Source organism: Heteronotia binoei, chromosome 21 (genome assembly GCF_032191835.1).
Source record: "Heteronotia binoei isolate CCM8104 ecotype False Entrance Well chromosome 21, APGP_CSIRO_Hbin_v1, whole genome shotgun sequence".
In the NCBI taxonomy this organism is placed as follows: Eukaryota; Metazoa; Chordata; class Lepidosauria; order Squamata; family Gekkonidae; genus Heteronotia; species Heteronotia binoei.
This window is the reverse complement of record NC_083243.1, coordinates 49,042,100-49,064,388: the sequence shown is the minus strand read 5'-3', so window position 1 is coordinate 49,064,388 and position 22,289 is coordinate 49,042,100. Positions and strand designations below refer to the sequence as shown.

At 41.0% G+C, this 22,289-nt stretch overlaps 1 protein-coding gene across 22 annotated transcripts in view; it reads left to right on the top strand.

Annotated features, from left to right (window-relative positions):
• NRXN3 (neurexin 3) overlaps positions 1 to 22,289 on the top strand; it is a 1,739,678-nt gene that overhangs the window by 679,562 nt on the left and 1,037,827 nt on the right. For all 22 annotated transcript variants that reach the window (XM_060262987.1, XM_060262986.1, XM_060262972.1 and 19 more), the window contains one exon: positions 16,869 to 16,988. In XM_060262987.1, coding sequence (XP_060118970.1) covers positions 16,869 to 16,988 — 120 coding nt within the window. The remainder of the gene's footprint in view (positions 1 to 16,868; positions 16,989 to 22,289) is intronic.

Below are 22,289 nucleotides of genomic sequence, written 5' to 3'. Positions count from 1 at the left end.
AAACTTGCTAATTAATAGGAAGCAGAGAGTGAGTATAAATGGGCAGTCTTTGCAGTGGAGGATAGTAAGCAGTGGGGTGCCTCAGGGCTCAGTACTGGGTCCTATGCTCTAACTTGTTCATAAACGATTTGGAGTTGGAAGTAAGCAGTGAAGTGGCCAAGTCTGCAGATGACACTAAATTGTTCAGGATGGTGAGAACCATAGAGGATTGTGAGGTACTCCAAAGGGATCTGTTGAGGCTGGGTGAGTGGGCGTCAATGTGGCAGATGAGGTTCAATGTGGCCAAGTGCAAAATAATGCTCATTGGGGCCAAAAATTCCAGCTACAAATACAAGTTGATGGGGTGTGAACTGTCAGAGACTGACCAAGAGAGAGATCTTGGGGTCTTGGTAGATAACTCACTGAAAACATCAAGACAGTGTGCGATTGCAATAAAAAAGGCCAACGCCATGCTGGGAATTATTAGGAAGGGATTTGAAAACAAATCAGCCAGTAATATAATGCCCCTGTATAAATCGATGGTGTGGTCTCATTTGGAATACTGTGTACAATTCTGGTCACTGCACCTCAAAAAGGATATTATAGCGTTGGAAAAAGTCCAGAAAAGGGCAACTAGAATGATTAAAGCGTTGGAACACCTTCCCTATGAAGAAAGGTTGAAACGCTTGGGGCTCCTTAGCTTGGAGAAACGTCGACTGTGGAGTGACATGATAGAGGTTTACAAGATAATGCATGGGATGGAGAAAGTAGAGAAAGAAGTCCTTTTCTCCCTTTCTCACAATACAAGAACTCATGGGCATTAGATGAAATTGCTAAGCAATCGGGTTAAAATGGATAAAAGGAAGTACTTCTTCACCCAAAGGGTGATTAGCATGTGGAATTCACTGCCACAGGAGGTGGTGGCAGCTACAAGCATAGCCAGCTTCAAGAGGGGATTGGATAAAAATATGGAGCAGAAGTCCATCAGTTGCTATTAGCCATAGTGTGTATATATATATTGTGTGACACAGAGTGTTGGACTGGATGGGCCATTGGCCTTATCCAGCATGGCTTCTCTTATGTTCTTATGTTATGTTCTTATGCCTTCAGGTATGCTGCTCTCAAACTATATACAACTTTGAAGGTGTGCACCAGCAACTTAAATTGTGCCTAGATACAGACAGAACGCCAGTGTTGATGGGCCAAGACTGGAGTGATATGGTCTCAGGGGTGTCAAAATCATTTGTTATGAGGGCCAAATCTGAAATAAACAAGACCTTGTTGGCCTGGGTCATGTGTGTCATAAAATGTAATGCCAGGTAGCAGAGATATAAACATTATAAAGAACACAAGCAAACACAATTAATGATTTTTTAAAGAAAACAAAAACAAAATAAAACATGTTTAAAACATTAGCACTCATTGGTCTTAAAGGTGTTTTCTTTGTTCTCTCCTATGGGATGCAGGAAACTGGGCAAAGGAAGTTCTGGCTGTTTCCTTCTTTCCCGAGGGGACCAGGAGGAGGGAAGCCTCAGCCAATAGTAGAAAAGGCTTGGCTCAGTAGCTCTGCTGTGTGATTGAGAGAGTCTGGCAAAGCAAGCTCTTCCTCCCCAAGGTTGAAGTCTTAGCAAATGGAGAAAATAGAGGCTTTGCTCTGTAGCTCCTGTGTGATTGAGCAAACCTGGCAAAGCAAGCTGTAATGCAGAAGAAAGCAACAGAGAGGGAGCAGAAAGCAGACAACAGGTAGTTGGTTGGGGGCCTGATAGGAGCCTTCTGGGGGCCTGATTTGCCCCCTGGGCCACATGTTTGACACCCCTGGTCTAGCTCTCACCCCAGTCAGCATCCTGGCTGCAGCATTCTGCACCAGCTATAATTTCTGAACACTTCTCAAAGGAAACCCCACGTAGAGCTCATTGCAGTATTGCAATCTAGGTGTAACCAGGGCATATACCACAGAGGCCAGAACTTTTCTGCCCAAGAAAAGCTGCAGCTGGTTAGCCTGTCAAAGCTGGTAAAAGGCAGTTCTGTCCACAGTTGGTACCTGCTTATCCAGCAAGAGGCCTGGGTTCAAGAGCATTCCCAGACTACAGACCCATTTGTCCAAGGGGAATGTGACCCTATCCAGAATGGGTGGCAATTTAAATCCTGGATCAGATCTTCCACTCATTAGTAGTGCTTCTGCCTTGTCAGGATTAAATCAGATCTCCACATGCTTGAGAGTTAAATTTCAAAAAGCACTGAGAGTTCCCAGTATGGCAGAAAGCCTTTTATTCCCGTTGTAAGTAGTTTGGGCCTCTGTGAATAGCCCACATCATGGAAATCATGCTTTGTCTTTTGGCAGCACTGGCTTGATTTGTTTACTTGTAATTGGTTTATATAGCCTCTTTGCATAGTGAAGAAGGATAAAGTAAAAATAATATTTCTGTTTTTAGCAAATTGATTGTATAACTTGTTGAAGAGGGAACAGGAAGCAAAATTAACAAAGGAGTAGCCAGGAGTTTAAGAAGCTTAAGAAGATGGGACAATAAATTACAGCACAATTAATGTCTTAGCGCTTTATAGTCCTCCTTAAAAAATATACTCAGTGTCTTAGGGGTTTCATATATATTTCTGGGTTGGTAGCTCAGTTGCAATAACAGCAGATGTGAAGTTATTTGAAGCAATTTAAATGGTTGAGCTGCTTCTCTTCTCTTTTAAGCAACACTTTACACCAGGGGTGTCAAACGTGCAGCTGAGGGCCGGAACAGGCCTCCAGAGGGCTCCTATCAGGCCCATGAGCAACTCACTGTCATCTGCTTCCTTCTCTCTGCCTCTTGCTTCTTTTTGCATCATAGCTTGCTTTGCCGGCTTGCTCACTCACACGGGAGCTACAGAACAAAGGCTCTATTTTCTACATTGGCGGTCCAGCACATAAAACAACTTATGCACAAAAGCTCACAATGCCCAGCCATTTCATATTTCCCCCTGGATCTTTTGCTCAAAGCATTGACCATGAGATTTCTGTAATGAATGTCAATAAATCAAAAGTAGATTTGCAGCTTACAGATACACTTCTGAACAACACTTGCACAGCCAACTCAACATCCAACTCAACATTGCTACAGCACAGACGTTGTCTCCAGATTTTGATGCAATAATTCAGAGCAATAGGTGTCAGTTATTAGAAACTGTTGAATAAATGAAATATTGCAAGATTGCTGATCTTTTAAGCATGTTTTAAGTTTGTTTTTTTAACTTATAAAGTTTACATCTCTACTACCTGACAGTACATTTTATGACACACATGGCCTGGCCTAACAAGGTCTCATTTATGTCAGATCTGGCCCTCATAGCAAATGAGTTTGACACCCCTGCTTTACACACACATGGCATCAGGTTGCCAGGCAGCCAGCAGGATACTTAGGGGAGGGTGGGGTCATGGGGGGAACCATCAGCAGTGGAATAACCACTTCTGGGGAAAACCCAGAAATAACATCAATACTTTCTAGAAATCACACCTTTTTGGGCATCAATCAAAATTCTACCATAATAACCATAGAGTTTTGATTGATGCCTAGAAAGGTGTGATATCACTTCCAGATTTTTCTAAAAGTGAGGTCATGCCATAGGCTCAACAGCCATTATTTAGTTTTATTTATTTTCCCCATTCCAAGAGGCAGTGGGGGAATGATATCCATAATATGTCATTGGAAATGAATGCACTCATATCAGAAGTAAAAGCCATATTATACATGCTCAGTATATGCTGCTGAAAACTAAGAGCATGTGCATAGTGTTTGCTTGGTCAGCTCAGAGGTCCATCTAGTTCAGCTTCCTGTCTTTAGGCTGTGGCCAGTTTTGTGTGTTTTAGAAGCAGAATACAATGGGACAGGGATAGAGAAAAAGAGCTGTCTTCTTCATAGTTCCTGTGTATCTGGTGATTGCTCAAGGCCTCTTCTTGCCTTCCTCACACAGCTCCAAATTGTGAGAAACTCTGTCTGTGGCCTAGAGTTGGTGAAAAGTCATTCTTTTGTCCTGCAAGGAGCAGCTTGGGAAATACAAAAAATGAAAGTGCAGTAATTTAAAGAGGAATCTGTTCTTAGCTTGTGTCACAGACTCATTCTATACCATTTTAATTTTCTGCACTTCTGCTCCTATTTCTGTCATGGGGATGTAATGATTCTGCCCACTCTTGTCAAGTATTGTGAAGAATCTTCCACAGATGATGCTATATAAATACCAGATTTTATGCTTCTTCATAGCTTTAGTTGTGCCTTTACTTTCAAATTCCATTGTAGGATCTGAAGACTATGATATCCAGTGTCAACTGCTGTGCAACATGATAGTACATTCTCAGGGTTTTGTGTTTTTTTTTTTTGTATGCATTTGACTCCCTTGGGAAATCGCTTTTGTAAACACCTCTACTAAGGCAATCCTAGCAGGCTCTGCAGTTTCTCCTCAATACATGGCTGTTGCTGGCAGTGTGCAACATGTCAGAATGTATCACTGTTAAAGAGAGATTGAACCCTTGAGGATTTTTCCTAAACTGGAAGACAGGAAACTGAATCCATCATATTTGCTCTCCTGCTCCCACCCAACATGACCAAACTAAGTCAGTGTTTCTGACTTAACTGAAGTCCTGTTCTTTTAAGTATAACACAAGGGTTGGAATTCTCTACCAAATAATGGCTTTGCTTAAGAGTTATCTGTTTATCATACGGACTTAGATCAGGGTTATAGTCTGAATCCATACAAACTCAAAATGGCATGAGTTCAGAGTGTCAAGGAACAAAAAGACTATAGAATGCTGAAAGGTGCAATATGTCAACCCAGTTGTAACATTACATGTGCAGGTGCAACATCCCTGCATATTTCTAGTACACTGCCAGATGTCCTTTCTACAGCTGTCTTCTTCTTTCCTGTTCCTCCAGTTCACAAATGAAAGCAGTTCCCATTTCTAGCCAAAGAAGAGTTTCAGTGTTCCTTCTTGCAGCCACCCAGTAATTATTAGATGAGAAGAAAAAAAAATATTTCTGGCTTATACTTGTGGCAGAATGAGATAGGAGTGTAGAATGGATTGTCCCATGTTAGACTGTAGGTGGGGAATCATGAAGAGGAAGGAGGAGGAGGAGAGTTAGTTTTATACCTTGCTCTTCACTACCTGAAGGAGTCTCAGCACAGCTTGCAATCGTCTTCTCTTTCTCTTCTCACAACAGTCATCCTGTGAGGTAGGTGGGACTGGGAAACCTCTCTGAGAGTGCTGTGATTGACCCAAGGTAACCCAGCTAGCTTTATGTGGAGGACTGGGGAATCAAATCCGGTTCTCCAGATTAGAGCTTGCCTCTCTTAACTGTTACACCAAAATGTTTCTCAGATGTCACACCAAACAGGCTCACATCTGAAGTCAGATGTACTAGTATTCTATGTGTTGGAACTTCACATGAAGGAACATTAATCAATCTCCTTGCATTTTGAAATAGTACAGTTAAAGTTACTAACTCTGGCTTGGGAAATTTCTGGAGATTTGAGAGAATAGCACCTGGTGAAGGGAAGGAGCTCAACATAGATGTGAAGCCATAGATCCCACCCTCAGAATGTACCATTTGCTCTATGGGAACTTATCTCTGTAGTTTGGAGATCACTTGTAATTTCAGGAAGACGCCAGGCTTCACCATGAGGCTGAGCTACCAAAATACAGCCTGCTGTACCATTTCAGCATTCTGCCTCTATAATGAATAGAGCTAGCCTCATGAAGTAATGGCAAGCAGCCTTGGAATTCGCCTAATGTTATCTTCCATATGTTTCTCTGTTAAATTTCTTCCCTTTGGTTTGTTTTTTTTTGTAAGGAGATGTACTTTTAGGATAAAATGGTACAGGTGATAGTGAGGGTCACAGTGAAACCATAGAGTTGAGCTTTGAAATGACTCTGTAGAATGCATTATAGTAATTTAGTCTAGAAATTCCCAGATCATGGGTAGCTATGTCCAGGTATCTTCAGGATTAAGTAGCCATAGATGTAATTATTTTAGTATCATATTGATTACTACCAGGGCTTTTTTGTAGCAGGAACTCCTTGCATATTAGGCCACACATCCCTGATGTAGCCTGTCCTCCTGGAGCTTACCATAGGCCCTGTACACTCTTGGAGGACTGGCTACATCAGGGCTGTGTGGCTTAATATGCAAAGGAATATTTGAGGGTAGGGGTGGAGCCAGGAGACTTTCCCTAAAATAAATAAATAAAAACACAGTAGTGCAGTTCCCCTGCAAATCATCTCTCTCTCTCTCTCTCACTCACTCACACACGCACACACACAAACACAAGCAAAAATAAAATAGTTTGCAATCCCACACTTTTTTGGTACCACTGGGGCAATTTACTCACAAGTTGCTGAACTTCCAATAACACAGGGAAACCAAAGGTTCAAGTTTACCCTTTATTGTGCAGACGACCTCTGAAAAGCTGGTACAAAAAATGGAGGATCTGGGCTTCTTTCACAGCTACTGGGAGCAGCCACATTGTTCTGCCTGCTCACCCCGCCTCCACACAGACACACTATCCAAAAAGAAAGCCTTTGCAAGCTTTCTCCTAGCATTCTGAAGAGGAAAGGCACGTGGTAGCTGTGGGGGCAGAGTTTCCCCCGCTGGCCAGCTGACTGGGGTTGGGAAGGAGCCTGGGAAAGTGGGAGAACTCCCACTGGGACCTGGGGATTGGCAAGCCTAGAGAGAAAACATTTTAATAAATAGTAAATACATATAAATTATATATGAACTATAAGTGCTATTAACCCCGTGAAACTGGAAAAGTAATTTCTCCAGCACTTGGGTTAAGGAAAAATAACCTTTCCTAGTGTTTTACAGTGTGATGTTTCTTATCTGTGGTAGTTCCATTTGGGGTATAGTTGTCTTCATTTCTCCTTTGTAGTGAGAAAGGTATTTGGCATTTATTGAAATACATTGTCTATAGAGAATGTTTTGTATAAAACTAAGCCACTTGGTTTAGGTTACCTACAAAATGCCAAAAAAAAAAAAAAAGATAAAAAGTTTAATCACTAATGTCCATGTAAGATAAGCCTCTGTAACATGTCATACAGAGTTATTCACTGTAGCTTAAGATGGAGGGGAGAGAACACTAGGGAAGAGCTGATTATAGATCCAATGTATGCGGTATTCTTGGCAGGAATAATTATCTCCACAGACCAGGAGTTGGTACCATCCTCTGAAATTGCATCCACCTGTCCGCAAACCTCTTGGCCCCCATTTTAGCTGTTATCAGAGCGTGACATTTTCTGATCAAGCATGATTTGATGGTTCTTAATACTTGACAATTTGTTCAAGAATACTCTTAGGGGGATGTTTCTCAGTCCTGAACATCTGTGCAATTTTAAAAATAAGTGTTACAAACTCATAAATTTTTATACGATAACAAGTGTTATAGTGTGGACATGTCACTGATAAAAGCCAAATGCTTATAAGACATTTTAAAATGTTAAATGGGTATTTTACTGTTCACAGATGTAATTTAGGAAACCGTTCTCATTTTTTTTTCATGATTAAATCCCTGATAGTGCTGTTAGTTAAATTTTAAAAACACCACACATGCTGTGCCCTGAGAATTGACAGCTTAAAGTGTCTGATTGCCTTCCCTTCTATATGAGAAGAGACAGCTGAATAAGATGTAGCAATGGAAGTAATAATAAAAATCTTAATAAAAAGATGGATTAGCACAACCATCAAGGGGAATTTTTACATTTGGTTCATGGTAGGTATTCATATACTATCAGGGTTTTGGGGTAGCTGAATATGTTTGGTTCCTGGATCCACCATCCTGTGTCTGGGGATTATTGATTATTTGGAAGAGTGCCATTTGAATACATTGTAAGAAAAACATAGGGTGTGTATTGATATCCTCCACAATGATTGAAAATGTGTCTTTGACGACCATCTTTTAAAGTGCACAAATAGAGGGTTAACAAAGTATGAATTGCATTCCCAGAAAGGTGAACTAGAATGTATCACTCAAAGAACTGATAGTAATGAAAGGGGGTTTATATTCTGATTCAATTCTTGCAAAGTGAATAGGCATAATATGATACTGTGTGCTTGAACAATGGCTTGAGATAAGCTATCTCATGGTTAAGAAAGGACGCTGAGACAAATATTTGAGTTTCTTTATGCAACATCTTAGTGGGTTGGGATGGTTATACCCAGGGCTTTTTTTGTAGCAGGAACTCCTTTGCATATTAGGCTACACACTTCTGATGTAACCAATCTCCAAGAGTTTACAGTAGGCCCTGTAAGAAAAGCCCTGTAAGGTCTTAGAGGATTGGCTATATCAGGGAGGTGTAGCCTAATATGCAAAGGAGTTCCTGCTACAAAAAAAACCCTTGTACCATAGGGTTCAAGTAAACAACCAAGGCACACATTACCAAACAGAGCCAGCTCAAAACAAAATACAGTGTATCATCAAGCCATATAGCACTAAATGTCAAATATATAGTATTAATAACACCCACCAAAGCATATACATCCAGGGCTGGTGTGTGGCAAACTAGGAGTAAGCGAACTAGGTGTCTACCTAGGGCTCCAGCTCACAGCAGGGGCAGGTGCCGCCTCCCCTCCCCCACTTGCGCCATCCCTGAGCCTTTCTTGACTCTGAGGGGTTGGAGAAGCTCCCCCAATCCCTCAGACCCAAGAAAGAACTGTGCTTCCCCTGCCCAGCACATTCCGAACTTAGAGTGCACTGGGCAGGGGACTCACCGAGTGTTCTTTCTCAGCTTTAAGGGATCGGAGCAATGTTTTCTCTCAGGGAAAGTTTGATTACAAAACAAGAAATGCACTGGATCTTGTTTGAAACTGTGAAGTATCTTCTTTGGAATTTGAAACATGGACTACTGCTAATTGGATGTTTTTGGACACTCTGTGATTCAGGACTTTTGTCTTTAAGAAAATACTTCTTATGTATGGACATGGTATCCTAATGTATACAGCCTTGGCGCATCAGAAAGAATGTCGAAAAACATCCAAACTTTCTCAATGCAGAATCACTGCTGTATGTCAGGCACCAACTGGAATTCCAAAGCCAAACAATGGCATCTCACAGAGTGAGAAGGATTATCAGTCATCCATGTTTAATGATGTTTTGCTTTGGAAGTCCGGTTGGTATCTGATATACAGCAGTAATTCTCAGCATGACAGAATTAGGATATTGAGGAGGTAGGTTGGGAAGGGGTTCAATATAGGATGATTATAATATGATGGAAGGATTAAAGATAGTGGCTAAACGTAAAAACTTTGTCATAATAGGTGATTTTAACTAGCCGCAGATTGATTGGGTCAATATGTGTTCAGGTTGAGAGAAAGAGATTGGGTTTCTAGATGCCCTCAATGACTGTGTATTGGGGCAGATGGTCACAGAACCTACCAGGGGTGGGGCAGTCCTGGATTTGGTCCTAAGTAATGCCCAAGACTTGGTGAGAGATGTAAAAGTGATTGCACCGCTTGGGAGCAGTGACCATAATGTTATTGATTTCACTATTTGAATAAATAGGGAGTTGCCCCAAAAGACCGGCACAACCACGTTTAACTTTAAAAGGGGTAAATTCTGGCAGATGAGGAGGCATGTGAACAGGAAACTGAAAGGAAAGGTAAATACAGTCAAAACCCTTGGGGAAGCTTGGAAGCTATTAAAAACTACAATCCTAGAAGCTCAGATAAAATATATACCACAAGTTAGGAAAGGCACAAGCAGGTATAAGAAAAGGCCTGCATGGTTAACAAACAAAGTAATGGAAGCTGTAAAAGGTAAGAAGGACTCCTTTAAGCGATGGAAAGCTAGTCCAAGTGAGATTAATAAAAGGGAACACAGGCTGTGGCAAAACAAATGCAAGACTGTGATCAGGCAGGCAAAAAGGGACTATGAGGCGCATATTGCAAAAAACATAAATGACTAACAATAAAAATTTCTTCAAATATATTAGAAGCAGGAAACCAGCCAGGGAGGCAGTGAGGCCCTTGGATGACCAAGGGGTAAAAGGATTACTGAAGGAGGTTAGGGAAATGGCTGGGAGAATAGGGAGAAGCTGAATGCATTTTTTGCCTCTGTCTTCGCTGTGGAAGATGAGAAGTGTTTGCCTGCTCCAGAACCACTAATTTTGGAAGGGCTGTTGAAAGACCTAAATCAGATTGAGGTGACAAGGGAGGGGGTCCTACAACTGATAGACAAATTAAAAACTAATAAGTTACCAGGTCCAGATGGCATACATCCAAGAGTTCTGAAAGAACTCAAAGGTGAACTTATGGATCTCCAGACAAAAATATGTAATCTTTCATTGAAATCTGCCTCCATTCCTGAGGACTGGAAGGTAGCAAATGTCATGCCATCTTTAAAAAGAGTTCCAGAGGAGTTCTGAGAAATTACAGGCCAGCCAGTCTGTCTTCAATACCGGGAAAGTTGGTAGAAACTGTTATCAAGGACAGAATGAGTAGGCACATGGATGAACACAAGTTATTGAGGAAGACTCAGCATGGGTTCTGTAAAGGAAGATCTTGCCTCACTAACCTTTTACAGTTCTTTGAGGGGGTGAACAAACATGTGGACAAAGGGGACCCAATAGCTGTTGTTTACCTTGACTTCCAGAAAGCTTTTGATAAAGTTCCTCATCAAAGGCTCCTTAGTAAGCTCGAGAGTCATGGAGTAAAAGGACAGGTCCTCTTGTGGATCAAAAACTGGCTAATTATTAGGAAGCAGAGAGTGAGTATAAATTGGCAGTCTTCGCAGTGGAGGACGGTAAGCAGTGGAGTGCCGCAGGGCTCAGTACTGTGTCCCATTCTCTTTAACTTGTTCATAAATGATTTGGAGTTGGGAGTAAGCAAAGAAGTGGCTAAGTTTGCAGATGACACTAAATTGTTCAGGGTGGTGAGAACCAGAGAGGATTGTGAGGCACTCCAAAGGGATCTGTTTAGGCTGGGTGAGTGGGTGTCAATGTGGCAGATGAGGTTCAATGTGGCCAAATGCAAAGTAATGCACATTGGGGCCAAGAATCCCAGCTACAAATACAAGTTGATGGGTTGTGAACTGTCAGAGACTGACCAAGAGAGAGATCTTGGGGTCGTGGTAGATAACTCACTGAAAATGTCAAGACAGTGTGTGATTGCAATAAAAAAGGCCAATGCCATGCTGGGATTTATTAGGAAGGGAATTGAAAACAAATCGGCCAGTATCATGATGCCCCTGTATAAATCGATGGTGCGGTCTCATTTGGAATACTGTGTACAATTCTGGTCACCGCACCTCAAAAAGAATATTATAACATTGGAAAAAGTCCAGAAAAGGGCAACTAGAATGATTAAAGGATTGGAACACCTTCCCTACGAAGAAAGGTTGAAACGCTTGGGGCTCCTTAGCTTGGAGAAACGTCGACTGCGGGGTGACATGATAGAGGTTTACAAGATTATGCATGGGATGGAGAAAGTAGAGAAAGAAGTCCTTTTCTCCCTTTCTCACAATACAAGAACTCATGGGCATTCGATGAATTGCTAAGCAGTCGAGTTAAAACGGATAAAAGAAAGTACTTCTTCACCCAAAGGGTGATTAACGTTTGGAATTCACTGCCACAGGAGGTGGCGGCGGCTACAAGCATAGCCAGCTTCAAGAGGGGATTGGATAAAAATATGGAGCAGAGGTCCATCAGTGGCTATTAGCCACGGTATATGTGTGTGTATACACACACACACATACCGTGGCTAATATATATATATATATATATATATATATATATATATATATATATATATATATATATATATATATATATATATATATATATATATAGGCCACTGTGTGACACAGAGTGTTGGACTGGATGGGCCATTGGCCTCATCCAACATGGCTTCTCTTATGTTCTTATGGTGAGCATTGAGTGCAGTTTGTGAGATCTGTAGAATGAGATTTGCAGCAATCATATCTTCAGTGTTTTTTTTGAGCAGGAACTCACAGGAATGCAATTCTGGCTGGCTTGGCACCAGGGGGGTGGCCTAATATGTAAATGAGTTCATGCTGGGCTTTTTCTACAAAAAACCCCTGCATGTCTTCACTGATCTGTTTCTGAAATTCTCAGGTTTTCATAATTGCTAACTTTAGATAATGTGATATCATTGTTTAGACATTTTAAATATTGAGCAGTGGAGCTGCTTCGAACACGCTTCTAACATTTCTAATTGATTTTTCCACTGATCATCATTTTATTTTGCAAACAGTATATATTTCTCTTGCCATCTTTTTGTTACATTGCAACATCTTACTAATATACGAGGGAGTTTCTGTGTGTGTGTGAACAAATATATAAAATGGCTCCTCCTCCTCCAGAAGGATTGCAACAGACCACATAGGTAAGAAAAGTAAGTCTAAGGCCAACAAGATTATCAGCTGCACGTGAAATACCCTTTATCTGCAAGAACTTTAATGGTAAGGAATGTCCAGACTCTAGATCCTGCTTATGAGCAAAAACATTGTATTTGTGTGTACATGTGTGTGTGTGAGAAAAAAAAAATGTTTGCGAGAATTGCTTTTGGTTGATGGATTCATGATTAGACTGTGGGTATTGTTATTTCTTTGTATTACAATGCTCCTCAAGGAATTATCATTTTGGTCTTTGAGTTCAATCTGTGATGACTTGAACTGAAGACACAATCAGCTGAGAAATGTGGGTGGATGTGTGTTCACACACACGTGCGCATTAATTCACAGAATTAAGGAACCCATTTGGGGATGTGTCTTGTCCCAAAATGCTGAAGTTGATGGGGTTTGGTATCTGAAAACAAACAAACAAAAGATGTTCATAGGATTTTTAGACCATTATGTTTGCAAGCTTTATTTCCTCTGTGATATTTCCCCCTCTGGATTAGTGAAGCATCTGTGTAGATGTCGTGAAGGCTGCCTTACCCTGATCCCTTATGCTAGACTCTGTTTGCCCACTTTTCTGATGCTTTTCAGTCAATCTCCAGAGTATTTGAAAATGGAAAGGAATTTTGCCGACTAGATAATATTGTTTAGAATGTTATTTGAAAGCCAACTCTACTTTGAGTCACTTGAAAAGACATGGTGGGGACTTCTGAAATGAGCATCTTGGTTTCTGATTTTCCCCCATGCCTTACACAGAGATAAAGAAGGCAGTCTGCTGGCAGTCACTTGTTGCTTAATGTCAGGACAATTAAAAAGTCTGCTGAAATGGACAACTTGGAATCTTGTTTGTTTGGCTGATTTATTCATTTATTGCTTTTTTCTGCTCTGAGATTTCAGAATTGGGGCCATCTCTTACTCTAAACAAAAACACTTCTTTTGGCTTTTCATATGCAAAGTGATTATTATTCGTATTATCTGGATCCACTGCATATTTCATTCCTTTCTAACTGTAATCTGTGTGTGCTTGGATTCCTTCAAGGGTAATGCACACCTTAGTACTTTTATTGTGAATGAAATTCCAGTCATTTTGTCCTGTCTGTTGCTCCTACCAATTTTGGGCTGCTTTTTTCTGACCTCAGACCAATGTTTCGGAAGTTAAAGACCTAAAACTTAAGATCATAGCTTTCTTTGAGGTCTTGTGATGAAGCAGTGCAGTGCTAAACAGAGTTATGCCCATCCCAGACCATTGACTTGGGTGTAATTCTGCTTCAGATTACCATGTAAGAAACTTCTCCATGTTGGGTATGAGCTTGCAATATTTCTTAGTAAATTTCTCTTGCTGTCAGCTCCTTTGCTCTTTACTGTCTCTTGGTATTCTTTTCTACCATTGTTCCAATATAATTGGACTTGCGCTTCTAATGATGTGAACAAAGTCTCTTGCTTGGGAAACGAGTGCATCACTTTAAGATTAATTTATTTTTGAAAAAGTCATAGACTTCCCTTGAAACTGTACTCTCCTTCATGCATCTTTTTAGAGCACTGTTCTAGGTTTCTTATGTTTATTCCATCTGCATTGGTTTCCAGGGCTTCAGAAGACCCATGTGCAATAACTTTTACAAGCTCAGTGAATAGGCCCTATAGTTGCCAACCTCCAAGTGGGGCTGGAGTTTTCCTGGAATTACAGCTGACCTCCATATCATGCAAATTAGTTCTTCTGGAGGAAGAAAATGGCCACTTTGGAGGGTGAAATTTAAGGAATTACATCCCTGAGAGTTCCTTCTTTTCCCCAAACCCTGTCTTCTCCAGCCCCCCCCCCCAAAAAAAAAATCTCCATGACTTTGCCAATTTGCCTAAGAAGCCCAGTATCCTTTTCCTCTATCAATTGCATGTGACATTCCAGCACTGTACTAGTTAATCTCTTGCTACAGCATAATTCCCTTTATTTTCCTTTTTTTGCTATATTCTAATCCTCTTGCCTCTTATTTGTACTGGATCATAAAAATTAAGTAATGTGCAAAAAAAAAGCCATAATGACCAGCTGCCATCTCATTAAAATATTTTTAAATAGAAAGTGTCTCCAGCAGTGCAGCTTCCAGGGTGGACTTTTCCCCACCCCTTTCCCCTCTTCTTTCAATGCCAACTATCTGCATATGGGGTGGGAAGAGTGGAGCAGCACCAAGGGTGGGTGTTTTTTGACAGTCCACCTGCACAGGCTACTTTAGTCCCCTCTTCCATCTAGTCTATTAGGGTTTGTTGCCATGCCAACACTTGTGATACGACACCAAGAAAGGTGATGTTGCGCAGGAACTTACATACAGCTCTTTTCTTGCTGCAGATTTCTGCAAGTAACAAAACCAGCAACCACTTAAGCAAAACAGAACAACATTGCCCGGTAATAGAGGGGCAGGGGGGGGGGAAGAAGTCATAAATAAATCATAAATAATTTCAGAGCAACTCTTTGTTAAAATGCTCCACTGATACTTTTATAGCCTTTAATGACAGAATAAATCCTACCTTCCTTTCCCTGTGGCTGAAGATTATTGCATTTGAATCTTTGGATTTCTGTGGTGTTGAGTGCAGGAATGAGGTAATATTAACAGCATTTTTTTTTTTTGTCTCAGTGTGTTAGAGAGCAAAACCCTGATCCTGCACCTTACCATCAATTGCTTCCACTGTAAAAAAAATGATCTGAGGTCATAAAGATATCACAAAAGTACCACTGCCCCTTGATGAATTACTGTTATTATTTTGCTGAATACCAACCTGTCATTTCTCATCAAAAACAAACTTGTTGCTCTGCACATGGTTTCATGCTTAGTCTGAAAAGCAGAACGTTACAGAACATCTGTGAAGATTCACGATCATTCTCCTTCTATCCAAGTAACACTACATGCAGTAATAGTATTTCTTCAATGCAGTGCTGAGGCTGGTAGGTAGCATGATCTCTGAAACTTCACATATATTGAATTTTCTTTTGGAACCCCAAGTATTGAGACAGGGAAAGAAACCTGTAGCATCAGCCCTGCGTCTTCTTTTAAAATAACATGAACCATGCCCTGCTCTTGTTCATTGAGACTCAGAGGTCCCGCACATCTAATCTGCAAGCTAAAATAATGCTAAAGGCATGCCTTCATTGTTTAAGAAGTGATTTCTTTGCTGTATTGGAGAGTTCTGGAGATAACATTATCAAACCAAAAGTCTTCATCCTTTTTTTCTTTTAAAAAATGGCCATCATTCGAACAGTTCTAAAGCAGACCTACTGTTCTTTTCAATAATGCCAGTATAAAGCAAAGAAGATATGTCATCACCATGGAGAAGAATGTTGCCCTTTTCAGTTACACAATAAACTTCTGAGTTGCTCCAAGATTAAAGAATTCACTACATGAGTGAGACTGGCTATTCTTGAAGAGATTTCCATAAATAAGTATCTTCCACACTGAACAGAGTAGTCTAATTGCAACACAATACAGGAAGTGATCTATTTTGGCCAATAGAATTGAGTTACCAGTAGCATTACTTTCATCCTAATGTTGATAATTACCTGTTGGAGAGGAACTTTGCTTTGGAGCCCAATTAGCAGCTGCAGCCTAAAAACACACACACACACACACCCAAAAATGAGGAGTTCCATGAAAGCAAAGATTCCACTGATCCAATTTACTTTTAAATGTTGGTGCTGTTCTGTGTTAGAATTTGTACTTTCCTTAGCACATTTCTTCATACCTTATGGGTCTGTTGATGCTGCTGAGGGCTTATGCATTTGATCCTTAGTTATGTGTTTTGGGGTGTTTTATGTACACCTTAAATCATGCACTTTTATTTTACTAGTAGCAATTCCCTGACCTTTTCAAGAAAGGCTTTGAATTGTAAGCAATTGGTTGCACTTGGGAATGGATATGTATAGCCATAATGTTTTCTCAGCCTGCTGCCCTTGAGGAGCATTGTCTACCAGAAGATCTGTTCTTGGCACTTGATTACTGGGGAAAGCTCCAAGGAAGTCTTATTTTAGAAATAAATGGGACAAATTTGTAATACTGGGGGTTTCTGTAAGGATTCCATAGGAATTGCTCTGAACACATTTATGCTTGGCGTTGTTAGGAGGCTTGTTCACTGGAAGCAATCTGTTGTGTATGATCATTGAGAGGATTTGAAGAGTTGCTTTTGAAGTGCAAATTGGCCACCCCCACCCCAACCAAACACAATGACATTTAAGTTTCCTTCAAAGCTATACAGCCTTTATGATCTTTCAGTACTTTGAAAAAGTTTATTGAAATTCATCAATTCTGGTAAAATAAAGGAGGAAATATTTAGTCCTCCCCCCATGTTCTGGACTGAGATTGCAGAGCAGTAAGTGAAAAAGAAGGGAATAATGAGTATCCCTGGGGCATCTTCCAGTGCAACTTGTCTCTGATCACACTGAGTGGTTTCAGAGACATTCCCAACAAGGCAGGCTTTTTTGTCCACTGAATCTGGCTTGAACATTTGCTTTACTTGCCCTTGCCCCCAAGGTAAAGGACCAGAGACTCTTTATGCTGGGCAGAAACTCAATGACAATGAGTGGCACACAGTCCGTGTGGTACGTCGAGGAAAGTCTCTCAAACTGACAGTGGATGATGATGTTGCTGAAGGTTTGTAGCTTTTTCTTTACCATTTTACTACTGTTTTTCTAAAAGCAGATGATTTTTCTTGAGCTCTGGTTTTGACACAAGTATTTATTTGATGTTTTAGTTAATCTGCCCACTTATGTAGCATTTCTTACCACTTGGCTACAGTCTTGTAAAGTGAAATGCAAGCTTGTTTTTCCAGCAACTTTGGACCTGTGCCCAGGTCAGTCTCTTACATGGGAGTAAAACTTGTTTCCACAGTGAAGCAACTATTGTGTATGCCGCAAAGGTGTGCAGACTCTTATCCAGGAAAACTGTGTTTGATTTCCCACTCCTCCACTTGCAGTTGCTGGAATAGCCTTGGGTCAGCCATAGCTCTCGTAGAGTTTTCATTGAAAAGGCAGCTACTGTGAGAGCTCTCTCAGCCCCACCTACCTCACAGGGTGTTTGTTGTGGGGGCAAAAGATGAAGGAGATTGTGAGCTGCTCTGAGACTCTGAGATTCAGAGTGGAGGGCAGGATACAAATCCAATGTCTTCTTAATGTGTATTGTGAGAAACCTAAATCACATAATCACTGCCCATAAAAGATGTGTATTGTGGCTATATCCATAGAGCACTTCCATCACATGCAAAATATAAGAAGAACCCCAGTATATATGACCGAAAGTCCATCACTAGTCCATCATCCTGTTTTGCACAGTGACCAATTAGATACCTCCCAGAAATCTTTAAGTTGGGTATGAAATCAACAGCTGTTCTCTGCAGCTGCTCCAAGGAATGCCAGCTCCAGGTGGGACTTGGGGATTCAGCTCATCTCCAGATGACAGAGATCAGTTTCCCTGGACAAAATGGAGGGCAGACTCTATGGGAGTGTAACCCAATGAATACCTTGTCCTCCACAGACTCCATCCCCAGGTAGACCAAGGTCTTCTGCTGATCCCAACTCCACAAGAGCTGCTGGAAAGTGAAAAATAGGGAAGAGTGGTCAGCATTTACAATTAGGCTTCTCTGCTTGTGTTCACTATACTTTTGCTAACGTGGAGGATGAAGGACAGACAATGCAACCAGTAGCAGCACTTCCATTCTCTCACTCCTTTTCAATGCAGACTTCTCAGTTATGTCTTGTAATGTTCAGTGACCATTCTCAGATTGGAGGGAAGGGGATCTCAATCTGCAGTAACTACTAGATCATATTATGTAGGGAGTTTTTATGTTATCTTTGAAAGATTTAGAAGATACCTTAACACAAATCCAGAAGCAAGTTTGCAAGAATGTTGTGCATCTCTTTGGCCAGTGTAATTATGCTTGTGTTTATGTAAAAAACTTATTTTCTATTTTCACCACACTAGATCTTTCAAAATAATATATTATGGCACCTGAGATATGTTTTAACCATCTAGTTTAGTGGTTTATGAAGAAAAGATCTCCAAAAAGAGCAAAAAGAAGAAATTGATCTATGCATCAGTGGGAAACAGACAAGATTTAGGGAAAAGAAACAAAGCAAGCATACACACACACACTGAAAATAATAAAGAAGAAAACCCATGCATTGTGAATGAATCAAAGCCTGTTTATGCCTTTGTGCATAAACAGACTCTTAGTCTGTCACTGGTAAGAAGCATGTGATTCTGAAAAATGACCAGTAGATGGCACACATTACCTTCATAGCTACATTTACTGAAGAGAGAATGTGTATTGAGGACAGGGCAAGAAGCTTAATTCGTAGTCCCATTATTCATAACTTGCAAATCAATATCAAAATCCCAAAGCACTTTAAATTACTTTTATATGTTATTAGAATATATAACATGTTTATATGGGGATATACAGAAATAGTCATATGTGGCACATTGTTACTACAGTATAATTGTACCAGATCTCCAATATTAATAAGCATGTGGACAGATGTGTGTGTGCGCTCCTGTGCATAATTGGAAGAACTGTATGGCATTTTATAGGTGCATGTGGGGATGTCGCAGAATTAATTTAATTAGAGCTTTTCTAGTAGCAAATAATTAAAGACCAGCGTAGAGCTATACTGTGCCCAAATTGAGAGGTAATTTGCCGTTTGAAGTTAATGAGGCTGTTTTATCCACTGCCTTCTCCTGCCTCACCACTGAGCAGAATCAAACAAGAACCAAAATAACATCAAACAGGTGGGGTACAAAGCAGTAGGGTGATTCTCAAGCATATATATAATTTGTAGAAGTGTGCCCTGGTTTTTTTGCCATCCAACTCCTGATCCTTTAGCTTTTTGCAGTTCCATTGCCGGATCTCAAACTGAGCAACAGGGCAATGAATCTTTAAAGTGTATCTGAATAATTTCCATTTGGGAAGCTAACTATATGGCAAGTTTTGCATGAAGTGCAGCAGTAGATGTCATACATTATCATTTTCTCACATCACTTTTGTGGTTGAGAAGAAGTGACTGGCCCAAGGACACCAGAAAGCCTCCTGAGCGAGCAGGAATCTGAATTTGCAGGCTGTGCAGGGGAGGGGTCACAACTTAATGGCAGAGCAGCTGCTTTTCATGCCAGAGGTCTCAGATTGAATTCCCTGCCCCTCAGCTCCAGTTAGCAATATGACCCTCGATAGACCAATTCAGTGGAAAGCATCTTTGTATGTTCATATGATCTCCCGTGGCCCAGTCCAGCACAAGAAACTACCTCATATTGGCTCTCCAGTCCACTTGTTTTTAAGGGAAACATTTGTAACATTACCTTACTTTGCGGATTTCCCAAAGTCTTATGCAGTTGTACACTATAGACCCGCACTGTATCTCTATGCTTGCACCATAGGCAAAAGTTTGTAAACTGTGGAATGTCTTTTACATCGATGTAATCAAATAGGAGTCAAAGCCCAGACAACTCCCCATCTTCCCATAAGCTTCACACAGATTAACTTTGTTCTTCCTGAGCTACAAGTAATTGATACAGCAATAAGCAAGATGCCCAAATGATTAATACAAGGAAGCCAAATCACATGGTATACAGAAAGTAAAATAGAATCATAGAATTACAGAGCTGGAAGGGACCTCCAGGGTCATCTAGTCTAACCTCCTGCACAGTACAGGAATTTCACAAATACCTTCCCTACTACATCCCCAGTGACCACTGCTCCATGCCCGGAAGATGGCAAAAACCTCCAGGATCCCTTACCAAACTAGGCTAAAGGGGGGAAAATGCTGACTGACCTGAAAGTGGCAATTAGCATTTCCCTGGGCATGTAAGAAAAAGCCATGAGAAGAACCACTGTTCATATGATCTCCCATGGCCCAGTCCGGCACAAGAAATCCAAGAACCACTGATGCAGCCCTTCCTGCCCTCCCTCTCATGAACTGCCTAATTCACAGAATGAACATTGCTGGCCTTTGTTTAAAAATCTCCAAGGAAGGAGAGGCCACCACTTCCTGAGGAAGCCTGTTCCACTGAGGAACTGCTCTAATGGTCAGGAAGTTCTTCCTAATGTTGAGCCGGAAACTCTTTTGATTTAATACTCAAAAATAATAACAAAATTACTGCTACTGCCAATTTGACCTGGAAACCTTCTGTAGATCTTGAAAGTGAGTGTTCTGTAGCTTAGAAAAAGATGATGATATTGCAGGGGTGGCCAACGGTAGCTCTCCAGATGTTTTTTGCCTACATGCTGGCTGGCGCTGATGGGAATTGTAGGCAAAAAAACATCTGGAGATCCCATTGGCCACCCCTGTGATATTGGATTTATATACTGCCCTATACTCTGAATCTCAGAGTCTCAGAGCGGTCACAATCCCCTTTACCTCCCCCTTCCCACAACAGACACCCTGCGAGGTAGGTGGGGCTAAGAGAGCTCTTACAGCAGCTGCCCTTTCAAGGACAACTCCTACAAAAGCTATGGCTGACCCAAGGCCGTTCCAGCAGGTGCAAGTGGAGGAGTGGGGAATCAAACCTGATTCTCCCAGATAAAAGTCCGCACACTTAAACACCACACTAAACTGGCTCTCTAGGTACTGAAACTCTTCAGAAGTTTATATTTGATTTTCTTGAGACCTGTAGCCATTTTGCAGCCATTTTGCATCATTGTGGATGTGTACAAACCAGAAAAATGCAGTTCATGTTGGTTCATAGTTTGTGGCCAAATCACAAACTGAACCACAAACCAAACCGGTTTCTGGTTCATGGACTCACAGAAGCCATTGAAAGGGGCCACAGTTCCTTTACACAAGGTTTGCAGAAAACCCAACAAACAGCTGAGCAGCAGGAAGCAGCCTATTCCCTGCTGCTCAATTGTTTCAGGCTGTCTTGTGCAGTCCTTTTAAACCCATCCCTATCCACCATGCAGAGGGACTCAGTATTCCTGTAAACCCCTGCTTTCTGCTCTATCGATTTTTTTTTATGCCACTCTCCCTCTCTATTGTGGGGCTTAGGTGTGAATTACAACATATAATAAACAGTTTAGAATACAGTTAAAATATATAATATAGCTAATTCAGGTATGTACAATAAATCAGATGGCGTATAACAACATTATCACTGTCCCAGAGGAAGAAAAAAAGGAGGCAGAAGAGGCAGAGAGAGCTGTATAAATAGAACCACGTTGCTAGCATTTGGTAGAATAAGAAACCTCCCACAAGCATGGAGAAAAAGCCCATTTGGCATGTTGAAATTTATATTTTCAGACAATCTTATAGGGCCATTCCTAAACATATGTACACCCTTCTAAATCTGTTGAAGTCCATTGTTGAGTTTTAGGGTTGCCAGCCTCTAGGTAGAGCCCAAAGATCTCACTTTTACAACTGATTTCCATCTGGCAGAGATCAGCTCCCTTGGAGAAAATGGCTGCTTTGAAGGGTGGACTTTATGGGATTGTACCATGCTGAGGCCCCTCCCCTCCCCAAACCCTGCCCTCTCCTGAATCCACCCCCCAAAGTCAACAGGTATTTTCCAACACAGACCTTCCAACCCTAGTTATCTTTTACCTTTATATAAGTGGGGAAAGCATGCTGTTGGCCTGCAACTGTCCATCTGTAAGGGCAATTTTAAGAAATCTGTTAGTCCATCAAAGGTTATGAGCAAAATATCCTTTTCCAAGTTTTTATTAATTGAGACCATGGAGGAGTGCACTTTTGCCAAAATATGCATGGCCTTCAGAAAGTCACCACTGTTAATCTTCCCATGGTTTTTTTCTTATTATTACTGGGAATTAGAGGGTGCTGTTGTTAAAAGTCTGGTAGCATTATACAGCATTTCCTTGGATAATGAAACAGTAGATTATAGCTGCAAAGGCTGTGTTAAGATTTGCTGTTACAAATTGAGGAATTTGATGGTGTTTCTTTTAATAGCATA